The 11,654-nt window shown below is 40.6% G+C and overlaps 1 protein-coding gene and 1 non-coding gene across 9 annotated transcripts; both read right to left on the reverse strand.

Annotated features, from left to right (window-relative positions):
* Window positions 1-1,286: 1,286 nt before the first annotated feature.
* Rbmx (RNA binding motif protein, X-linked) lies at window positions 1,287-10,864 on the reverse strand. 8 transcript variants are annotated; one of them, XM_006257680.5, is made up of 10 exons: window positions 10,667-10,864; window positions 9,416-9,534; window positions 9,123-9,229; window positions 8,290-8,461; window positions 7,636-7,788; window positions 7,005-7,119; window positions 6,460-6,585; window positions 5,995-6,077; window positions 3,117-5,330; window positions 1,287-2,408 (listed from the first exon to the last, which is right to left on the reverse strand). In XM_006257680.5, the coding sequence occupies exons 2-9, from the start codon at window positions 9,522-9,524 to the stop codon at window positions 5,023-5,025; spliced, it is 1,173 nt and encodes a 390-aa protein (XP_006257742.1). In that variant the 5' UTR covers window positions 9,525-9,534; window positions 10,667-10,864; the 3' UTR covers window positions 1,287-2,408; window positions 3,117-5,022. The 8 variants fall into 8 exon arrangements, with proteins under 8 accessions (XP_006257742.1, XP_017457509.2, XP_063136037.1 ...); XM_017602020.3 differs by having other exon boundaries at window positions 3,117-5,673; XM_063279967.1 differs by having other exon boundaries at window positions 3,117-3,201; window positions 9,416-9,531; window positions 10,667-10,854.
* On the reverse strand, window positions 9,295-9,367 carry Snord61 (small nucleolar RNA, C/D box 61). The gene has a single exon (XR_005498628.1). It is a non-coding gene; the product is annotated as a small nucleolar RNA SNORD61 (small nucleolar RNA).
* Window positions 10,865-11,654: the final 790 nt, after the last annotated feature.

The following is an 11,654-nucleotide window of genomic DNA, read 5'->3' on the forward strand; positions in this document are numbered from 1 at the left end:
CATGAACAGGAGCCCTGAGTCCTATTCCTAGCACCTTAAAAACTCAGTGTGCTGTACCATCAACCTAACATACTAGAGAAGTAGGGAAGTCAGCAGTTCAAGGCCAGTCTATGCTTTAAGACAAGGACCTTGTCTTAAAAATATTAATAGAAGGCTCGGCGTGATGGTGACACCTTTAATCCCAGCACTCAGCAGGCAGAAGGTGCTAAACCTCTGTGACTTTAAGGCCAGCCTGGTTTATATGAGTTCCAGGACAGCCAGACTATGTAGGGAGACCCTTATCAAAACAATATCCTGATATATATTTAATTAATAAGATCTTATGTAAAAAGACATTGATGGTATTAAAATAGTTGCTAATTGTGGAGTGTGGATGGAGGAAAGTAAAAACAGACTGAGAACATTGGGGACTAATTGTATGTACTTTAAAAATTGAATGACTAACCTAGGAGAAAAAAATCAGCTTGCAAGAATTTTCAGTCCCTGACAAAGGGGGAAACTAACAGAAGGTATTGAGTTCCAAAGCCCAGCCCTGAAGATAACACAAGAGGAAACTGATGGAAAATAATATTTAATAATTACGTAGCTTTTACTGTATGAGTCAGGTTCATGAACTAAATCTCTTCCACCTCTGGGATACATATTATCAACCTTCTTTACAGGTGAGAGATCAACTACAGGTTAATTTCTCCAAAGTTCCCACAAGTGTTAATGCCAAAACTAGAATTTCAACTCACTGGAAAACCATTACTTCAACCTACATAGAAAACTGAACTAGCAAGAAACAGCAGTTCTGAAGGCCAGCTGGATCAGAGAGGATCCATGTTACATGGGTAGTCCTAGAGGTCACACTGAAAAACTCAATCTTAGACGCTGAGTCACTGGGTATATCCATCAAGGTCAGGGTCTGCTGGGAGCCTTCCTTGGGGAAATCTAACTAAAAAGGGAAAAAATGGTTCCAAGATATGCAAGAAATCAAGGAAGATGCAATAGGAGAGCATTGGTATACGAGCCTTTACTTCTTAGGTGTGCTAGCTCTCATTTCATTTTTAGGTTAAGAATTAAGGAAAACACCTGAATTACCATGTTTACCTAAGTTTTTAACTTGTCATAGTAGAGGAAGGCCAGTGGTCACATATCTCAGGGACTCTCTCTGTACCTAAATACCAACAGTGCCCCAGAACTGAAGTTTGGGGAGGAAAATTAGGTGGAAAAAACCCTGAAAAGCCAAAAATGAATTTCTAACTTACAAAAAGGGCTTAAAAAAGAACCCAACACCACAAAGATACATGTTCAAGTTTTATTGGGTTTCAGTACAAAACATTCCAAAAAATGATCTATATTCCCTATGTTCTACATCCAGCTACCACATAAACCACAACACTTTCTGGATTACTCAAATTCTTCTACAACCAGAGTTTAGGCAAAAGAACCAAGGCTAAGTTTTGTAATTGCGGATTTAGGCCTGCTGATTCTCTATTCTACCATTTGTCAAAAAGGTCTCAAATTTTTCTCCCTACTTTAACATTCATATTTATCTAGTATTGACCATGACAAACTATCTTTAAAAAATTTACATAAAATGTCAAGAGAACCCACTCCAGGCCTGATTAGAGTATGGAAGGCTTGAAATTTTAACTATAACAGTATTGGAACAAATTCATAAGAAAAATCGCAGAGGTTGAGTTAAATTCTTTGACCTGCTTCTGTTGAGAATATCTGCATTTACATGACTGGCTCTTAGTTTCCAAAGCAGTAAACTATCATGATTAGTTTCCGAGATGGAGACCTGAGGGTAAAGTACCTTTATAAAAACGACAGCGACCTAGTGACCTATTTTTGTTTCCAACGTGCACTCCAGTGGCCTAATAATGTTTCTAGTTTTTACTTTCATTTCCTAGCATTGCTCTTCCCCTAAGTTTTACAGGACGACTAATAATATTTCTTCCTTATGAGGCAATTCAAATGGGTTCCTTGCTGAAAATCAGACATCAGTGAATAAAGTTACCACTGAGGTATAACTTTTCTGATTGAAATGTGTCTGTGTGCCGCCAGGGGTTGAACTCTAGTCCTCACTGGTACTTAGGCAAGCACTCCACCATGGAGTTACAGTCGCAGCTAATTCAATTTTCTTCTAGTCATTGAGCAGTCTAAATTGCCCAGCTGCCCCATCAGTTTGTCCGAACTACTGAACTGTCTATAAAAAGTCACCCGAACGTCTTGGACAGGTACTTCCACTTACCGACTAGTCTCCCTTTTTCTAATGGGTTAATTTGAATTAAGGTTTAACCAGCCTCCCTCCCTTGAAGACAAAAAAATCTATTGCCTGTACCAAACCAATTCTGATGAGTACTGGGTCAGTAAGTGCTGTGGCTTAGTCTCAGCATTCCTCTGCTTCAAAGACAACTCTGTAAGAAAAAAGGCATGGGATCAAGTTACAGAGGATTTCACAATGCAAAGTACCTCAGTCTCGGTTTTTCCTAAGTATTTGCGCTAAAGTGCCAGCTTCCAAAGGTGGCCATATTCATTACAAGTACTACTGTAAGCATTAGCTTTGTCGCATTAAAAGCAGATACCCTGCCTGCCACCTTGTGCCCATGAAATTTGGAAGCTGCAGTAGCAGCCGTACTCCTAACTAGTCAATTGAAAATAAGCAAGTCCTAACTGCGTGCAACTCATATAACATTGATCACACAGCAAACCATTAACTAGATAGCCTCTTTTAAGAACTCCTGCAGGCAAGAGCTATTAGTAACTTTTCAGAAACAGCCAGTTTCTACCATACTATGATACTCTAAATGAAAATACATCTATATGCATTCACTCAAAATGGATGGGCTAGGCATTCCATGACAAAAAAAACTTCATCCCTATGTCCAGAGCTGAGCATTAGCCCCAGTTCACAGATGAATTAGAGGTCAGAATAGAAATGCAAATGCAAACAACGATTCTGGGAAATATGGAGCACACCTTGAATCCACATTCAGGAGACAAAAATCAGGTGGATCCCTGAGTTGGAGGCCAGCTAGGTCTACATAGTGAGATCAACACCACAGCCACACGATGACAAAGCTACAGGATTTAAACCTTCAAAGAACACTGCTTTCAACACTTACCTGATCATTTGACTGTCTCTTACTGCCAGCTTTATCTACTGTGAATCAATCAGCACTCCATGACTGTATGACCATTAGGTTCAACCTGCAAAAATTACATAAAAGAAAACTAGTTATTTCTCTCAAGGAAGTTCTTGAACACTTGCCTATAACTGCCCGCCCCTTCCAGAAAGATCAGGCTAGTTCAGACTTGCAGCTTAAATGCATATTTCATGTTCTACTACTTCTCTTAATTGGTGGAAGGTTCACTGGCTTGGGATGGACTGGAATGGCTTAAATGGTTAAGTTGCATGGCTTATGGATTCTCATTCTTTTCCAATGGAGCACTGCCACGTTAAATCCATAAGTTGAACCGACAAAACATTTGAAGGAATAAGTGCAGTCTAAGGATTTTTAGTTGGAGGTCTTCAAGTTTACTATATTCAAGAGCATCGTTTTCAACTTCATGGCTGGACCTGGGTCATGCTGCCTCAGGTTTTTGCTTTTTTAAAGACCACTTGCAATAATTTTTTTTTCTCCATACAGTGTAGTTTCATAGAACTAAAACAATCAGGCATCCAACTAAAGGTCAAGTTTGCAATGGCTTATAGGGGTCAGACAGGGGGACCCCAATCCTAAGCCATTTCTTATATTGACTAAAGACTAATTTGAAAAAAAAAGTCCAAACATGAAAAATGTTTACAGGTCTTCATCAAAAATGTGTAAGAAAAAAGTCACCCCCTCCCGATTCCCAGATCGCTATTGATAAACAAAATGGTTGCATTAACGCCTCTAAGTGTCATACATGCGTTAAAAAATTCCAAGTGTTGAATTTGGAGGACTTCTAATATGCTATTGAACATTTGTGAGTTTTTTCCAAGTTTTTTTAATCTAGAAGGCATTTCCATTGCCATGAAGTACAGTAGGCTTCACTGTACTATGAGGAAGGTAAGTGCTCAATTTCGACTTAGACGGAAAAACTAGTTTGCTTTGCTTACCATCTTTGCTGTTTCACAGGCATTTGGTGCTTTAAATCTGATGTGGAATGCTGATAGATTCACTTTTTAGAAGTCATAAGCCTTTAGGAGGTTGGAGATAACTTCATTGCTTATCTATTTTCTCCTTTGCAATCAAGCTGTTCCTTTAAAAGTGAGACACTACAGAGTTGCAAACATTTGAAACAGTAAGAGCAAGCATCGTTTTTGCAGCTTCATGGTTGATTTTGGCCAAACTTTTTATTTAGTATTTTGTAGTTGTTTAACACACACTTAAATGGTCTTACTCGGGGAGGGGGAAGGGAGGTTCTTGTAGATTCCCAAGGAAAGGTCAGAAAAGCAAAATATGGCCAGCATCCATTTGCTTTTTTTGAGGGGGGGGGGTTTCTGGGTAAATAGTACATGCCTAGGCATCTGATCTCAGCTTGGTTTGTTTGTTTGAATATATATATACTGCGAACATTGAGATTTCAGTTGGAAGACACCCTGAAATCCTCACACCCCACCAACCCTCTCTAATGGCTAGCTTGTCTGCACAGGCAGGGTGATTCAACTCTCAATGGAGACCAAAGGACATCTAGATGGCTAAATGTTTGTGGAAGATCTTGGGGTTGCTTGCCTCATTTGCTGGGAAAAATCAGGAAGTGGCCTTCAGGGACACTTTTACTTGGAAAATTACAACACTAGTAACAAGTCACGGCTTACACATCTAACATTTGCTTGTTGAAAGCAACTCATAATAGCAAATAAAATTAAACATGTCTTACTTTTTCCCTCACAAGAACATAAAAATTATTAAGGGGAACAGGAAATTTTAAAAAGGTAACACAATTTTTCCTTTAGTAGTCCTTGGGTAGTTTATGACAGAAAGTTTCCATTTTTTTGTTTGTTTCTTTGAATGGGGATTGTTGGTCCAAAAGTTTTGTTTGTTCCTAGTATCTGCTTCTGCCCCCTCTATCAGATCGGCTTCCTCCACGGCCACCACCTCTTGGTGCTCCGCGGCTTGAACTGCTGTAGGAATCACGTGGAGGAGGGTACCCCCTTTCCATAGAAGGGGGAAGCCCTCGTTCTTGTCTGCCCACGCGATCACGACCACTTGAGTAGAGATCACTTCGGCTGCTTGTGTAACTGTCTCGACTTCCACCATATCCGTCACGTGAGCTGCTGTAATCATCATAGCGACTGCTTCCACCATAAGATGGCGGGGGCCCTCGTGTAGGTGGAGCACTACGTGAGTTACCTGCAGGGTCAACGGTCAGGTAATATGGCAACACTATAAATTGTATATATACAACATTTAAATCTGAATTTACAGAATTCTTTGTATTCAAAGTTTACTTTCTCAACTGGGAAGTTTTAAACTCTACCATTGCTGGCCATAAGAGGGAATTGCTCATCTGCTGAGGTACGGAAACGGATTGATTTTAACGTTTGTTTGAAAAGACCGAAGACGTTGTGTATTTCAAGAGGACAGTCCAGACAGCTTGTTATTTTAGAGTAGACACTCAGCCACTTGCCAGTGATAAGTTGCAATTTTTTTGAACTGTTGAGTTTCCTTCATATTGCAATGGTAAATATTTGATCTGGTTAATAAAAATTTTTAAATTGTATTTTCACTGTTGGGGGAAAACACATAAGGCTGCCGATTTAAGCAAGCAAAATCCCCTCCAAAGCAAGCGAACAGCCTCAAAAGAAAAAAACAAACAAACAAAATAACAAACAAACGAAATAAGGAAAGAACCAAAACACCCTTCACAAAACTAGGAGAAGCCCAGCTGATAAAGTTACCCCTTGAAAGCAAGCAAATGTCCCTTTAAAAGCAAGCACCACGCAGCCTAGTAATCCAGCTCATGAACCTAAAACCTCAAGCTGGTGACCGTTAAGATCCTTAACCGGTATCTTACCATAACTCTCATACGAATCTCTGTAGGAACCTCCACTTGGATGATCCGAATAGTCACGCTCCCGACCATATCCATCTCTATCACTACAGAAAAAGCAACTTTTGATTAAAATGTACATCACTTTCCTGTCTCATGTTATTTCCTAATACATCCTAAAAATAACCCCTCCTGAACAAACAAAACAACAAAAAACCAGTGCTTTCAAGGTCTCAAGTCTCTTATTACTTTGTTTTGGTTTTAGCTGCCCAATGTAACAATATGTATGAGGGGAAATGAGCATGCCGTGGTGATCCTGTTGGTCAAAAGACAACTTTGCGCACAGAATCTCTTCTCTCTCTTTCACCTTGACACAGCTTTCAAAGATGGAACTTGGGTAGCTGGAAATATTAGTAAAGTGCTTCGATATTTCTCAAGCCCCCCGAGGCATGACGTGTTACAGAAAATTCTTATAAGCAAACCACTCACCTATAGCCTCTTGATGGATAGTCATCTCGTGAACTGGAATGACCATAATCACGGTAAGTATAATCTCTTGGTGGTGGTGCATAATCTCGTGTATCTCGAGAACTTGGATAGTCTCTGCTTGAATAGCTACAAAAAAAATTGGTGTATGCTTCTGGTGCCTTTCTTTCAACATGATTCTTTTTTTTAATTGGATTTTTTTTATTTACATTTCAGATGCTATCCCCTTCCCTGGTTTCTCCATCCAAAAGTCCCCTATCCTATCCCCCATCCCCTTCTTGTATGAGAGTGTTCCCACACTCATCCACCCACCCCTTCCCACCTCCCTGCCCTGACATTCCCCTATGCTGGGGGATCCAGCTTTGGCAGGACCAAAGGCTCCTCCTCCCATTGGTGCCCAACAAGGCCATCCTCTGCTACATATGCAGCTAGAGCCATGGGTCTGTCCATGTGTACTCTTTGGATAGTAGTTTAGTCCCAGGGAGCTCTGGTTGGTTGGTATTGTTTCAATGTGATTCTTAATAAAACAAAGCGCACTTTTCTCTTACCTGTCTTTAGTGGAATATCCATCATCTCTCGGGGACAAATAAACATCTCTACGAGAAGGCAGGGGCTCTCTTCGTGGTGGGCCTCCATAACCATCTCTTCCACGTGACACAGGAGCTTCAAGAAAAAATAATCATTAAAATCTAGCCATCGGCAAGCTACAGTGCAGTCATACACAGTATAAAAAACAGTGATTTAATCAAATATGCTATGTACCTAAGACAGGAAGCTTCCCAGTCACATGATTTCAGTGCTCACTAATTATAAATGAGATTAATTGGAATCCCTCAATCTTAAGAGTAAGCATTTAAACAATATTGCTGTACGTTTATGGTGGGGTATATGCCTGTAGTGGCGAAAATGTCGATCAGAGAACCATTCTGTAGTCAATGCTCTTTCCACTTGACTGTGAATGGGGATTGGATCCAAGCTCTTGTGCTTTAATAGCAAAAAGTTTTACCCACTGAGGCATCTCAGTGGCCAAACATTTTAAAAAATAATAAGAAAGGTAGGTCTTGAGCTCATGTAGATCCTCCTACACCATCCCCCCACCCCCCAGTACTGGGATTGGACTTGCACCACCATGCCTGGCTTCAACAGAGCTGCCCAGATTTGAATGCATGCCACAATCACCTCTTCCTCCCATTCCACTGCTGCTGCGAACTGGTCCTGAAGGTGCTGATCTTTTAGGAGGAGGACCTCCACTTCTTGGTGGTGGTCCTCTTTTTACTGGAAGAGGTCCTCTGGAAGAACTCAAAGTAAAATTCATGGAGTAGCCACCATCATCTACATTAGAAAAGAAAAAAAATAACACAATAATTAAGAAAAATAACGCCCAAGGAAAAAAAAACCTAAGAACTATTTGCCTTGAGGGGAAAAACAGAATTATGTGCATGTGTGTCACAACATTATCTTTTAATTATCCTGCGTAACAACATTATCTTTTCTGCTTAGTTGGGGAGGCTGTGCTTGTTTTCCATTGAGCAAGAGAAAGCATGACAAGAGTTCAGGACTAGCCTCAATTAATAAGAGAGACTTTGTTTCAGAATTCCAGACCTCCTGTAGACTAGGAAAATAAAAGAATGGCCTGGATACACCCCAATCCTGCCCTTCATTTTTTTCTTTTTACTTTGGTAAGACTACGTGGTCCATAATTTTAACACTAATTTGGGCTTTCCACATTTTCCTTTCAGGTCATGAAAAGCTTTAGCCTTTGAAAAGGAATGCACCCGGAAGTTTAGATCAATAGCTTAACTTAAAACACCAAGCCCAGGTCCTAATCATTACCCATGTGTCCTCCCCGTGATGGGGGTCCTCTGGTTCCTCCACTTCCCCCTCTTCCTCCTCGAAGACCTCTGGGAGGGCCTCTGCTTCTTGGAGGTGGAGGTAGTCCACGTCTGCCACTTTCAAATGATGGTTTGGTGGCTTGCTCCACCTTGATGGCTTTTCCATCTAAGGACTTCAAAGAGAAAAAAAATAATTAAATTGTATCAAGGTTTAAAAAAAATAACCTTAAAAGATACACTATGCCCTGTGACTCCAATAGGCTTTTTAAAATAGTTTTATCTGCCAGGTATCATAGGAAAAGTTGATGGAAATACTATTTCTATAGAAGTTTCCATTTAAAATTTCTACTAGATGCAAGAGATTCACTATACTACTCCTTAAGAAAATAAAAATCTAAGTAGGTGTTCAAGTTTTACCAAAACAAAGAGCTAAGTTATCAAATTATGGTTTATGGGTTCTAAAATATACACAGTATCACATAACACCATCATATGCTGCTCTGAACTAACTCTTGTTAGGCATATAACCCTTAGCATCAGCAACAAAATTTGTTTTTTTGGGCATGGTCTTTTATTTCTAGTAGAACTGTGAGTTTGAGGTCAGGCTGATCTATATAGTCAAGACTACAAAAGACTATATACACTGAGTCAAGAATGACTCAAAAACCAATACAATAAAATGAAATTCAGGATAGTAGTGGCTGTGATCAGAAGTCTTGGACATGCGTGCATACACAAAATAAGAATTCCAGAGCTGCTCTAGACTGAGGGTTGAATAACACTTTTTTATTTTTGTCACCAAGAAACACCTTTTTATTAAGCAGACAATCATACCTTTCCATTCATGTCTCTGGCAGCATCCTTTGCATCTGCTGGGCTTTCAAATGTGACAAAAGCAAATCCTCTTGACTTATTGGTTTCTCGGTCCTTCATCAAAAGCACTAAAAACAGTTATGGGGGTTACTTTCATTCAAACAAAGATAACCAGAGCACGTTTGCAAAAAGCAAGCTCAGAACTTCTTAGAGGACAAAATGCATTTATCATGTCAGATGATCAGTGGATTCAAATTCATCACAGCTTGCCTTTTAATTAATATTAATTTAGCATATAATTTTAGATAACTCACCTTCCACTATTCGTCCATATTTGCCAAACACTGCCTCCAGGGCTTTCTCATTTGTTTCTGTATTAAGCCCACCAATAAAGAGCTTTCCTGGGCGATCTGCTTCAACCATCTTTCCTCTGCTGAAAAATTATATTATTACCTCTCTGGAGAAAGTCCCCAAAGTTTATCGAATATCTTAATTATGGCTCATGTTTTACTAAAATCTTTATTCTTTAGTAATTAAAGACACCGATAAACCTCAAGTACAGTAAAAACCAATTGAAATACTTTGGCTAACAGTGCAGTGCAATTTTCATTGACGGGGTTTAAAGGACCTGCCTAATTTACTATCTCATCTGCCCTGTTTTTAGTCAATGAACAGCTACTTACACTTTAAAAGGCCACTTTTACTTTCAAATGTATTTTACCTTTAATACAAGGTTGCAGCCTTAGAGTGCAGGAATTAACAGAGGGGGCCACCACACCTGGCTGTGGTATTGATGTCTTATCTTTAAAACATTGTTACTTATCACCCAATTTGCTACCCGCGCCCCCGCCCCCAACCCGCGGCGAAAGGTATAAAAGACTTCCTATTCATTCAAGGTCAACAGCCAGACGCACCAAGAGCAAGCCCTTTGCAATTTAAATTTCCTAGTTAAGTTTAGGCACAAATCTCTAACTTAGGACAAAGTCACTGCATCTAGCCCAACGAAAGATTGGATAAAAGTGCCAGAGTCGGAAAATAACGGAACTCGGAATCACACACTCTTAACACTCCTTTCCAGTCCTGGCACCTAATTAAGACTCATTAAAAACCGCGTGTTAAAGACAAAATGGCGACACTTGGAACCAACCCAGAACCGACAACAACCTCCAGGCGAACTAACTTTTGCATTGACACTGGCAACAAAAACTCAGAAGGCTTCCACTCCTTACCACCAAGGACCCGAGGAACCCGCAGACAAGTCCACCAGCCCGTCATTAGCACCGACGCTATTCAGTGTTACTCCCGCTGTCCCTGCATGTCCCGCCCCACCTACAAAGCTTCACCCTCCGCCCTCCGGTGACAGGAGACAGCCAAACCTCTGGGAGGCTCACACAAAATAATGGACCCTTAGTGTGCTGCTTCCACCCCTTCTGCTTTAAATAGATTGACACCTTTGGGTGTCTTAAAATGGCGCCCGCCGCCACTATCTCCAGGGAAACAAATGATATCCAACCCTTACATGACAAGTGTGTACGGAAAAAGGGTCAAGGAAAGGAAGGTCCTACCGGAGGGGATGGCGACAGTCTCAAGCTCCTTTGAGCTCGCCGATGGGGCCTTCTGAGCAGCGCCGCACCAGTGACAGCTACCGATTTTCAGTACGATACAGAAATGACGCTGGGACGACTGCGCAACGAGGGCGAACAAAGGAGACAGCAATCTTTATACTACCCGGGAACGAGGCTGAAGAACCCGGATGGAAATTAAGCTTAGAATTTGAAGCACGAAGGGAGGGAAGGGAGTGGTTCCCAGACTCTTCATTGGCTGTCCCCTTTGTCACTCACTAGTTACTCCGCCTCTTTCTTGTGTCTCTTAAAGTTCTGGCCAGTGCCAGATTGTAACCGTTTGCCCTGCCCCCATCCATTCTACTCCAAGGCGCCTTTTAGTTTTATGCTAAAACAGTGTACGGGATTTATTGATTAGAGAAATAAATTTATTGAGCGACCTAGTAGGTCAAGCAAGGCGTAAAACTTTTACTTTTGCATGAAAATCCTAATTGCAAAAGCAAGGTGGAAACGGTAGCTAGTACAATGTACAATGCCAACATTGTAGAAATAGGAAACAAAGAAGTTTCATTGCTATTCTATAACTGGCCAAATTTTCTTGAGCAATAAATAATACTTTGGAAGAATCTGCTAAGTAAGTGTTAAGTGAAAACAGAACTTGATTGCCTCACAAAAATATCCATATAGAACGATTGCTGAATACCTACTAGATTCGTGTACAAGTGAGGCCACCAGTGTCAGGTGCCTCAGGATTAAGACAGCCAAATAAAACTCCCTGACAATAGTTGAAGTGCTTACCTACACATCTCATCCCAGTATTTGAAACGTTGAAGTAGGGCAGTTAGGAGTTCCAGAAAAGTCTGGCTCTGTTAGAGTGGGTCTCAAAAACCAAACCAAACAAAAACAGGAAAAAAATGCTACGAGGTATGCTTGAACTTCAAGTGAGCATTCATAATTTGTTTTGTATTTCGGGACAGTATCAATCAAGCTG

Source organism: Rattus norvegicus, chromosome X (genome assembly GCF_036323735.1).
Source record: "Rattus norvegicus strain BN/NHsdMcwi chromosome X, GRCr8, whole genome shotgun sequence".
Lineage (NCBI taxonomy): Eukaryota > Metazoa > Chordata > Mammalia > Rodentia > Muridae > Rattus > Rattus norvegicus.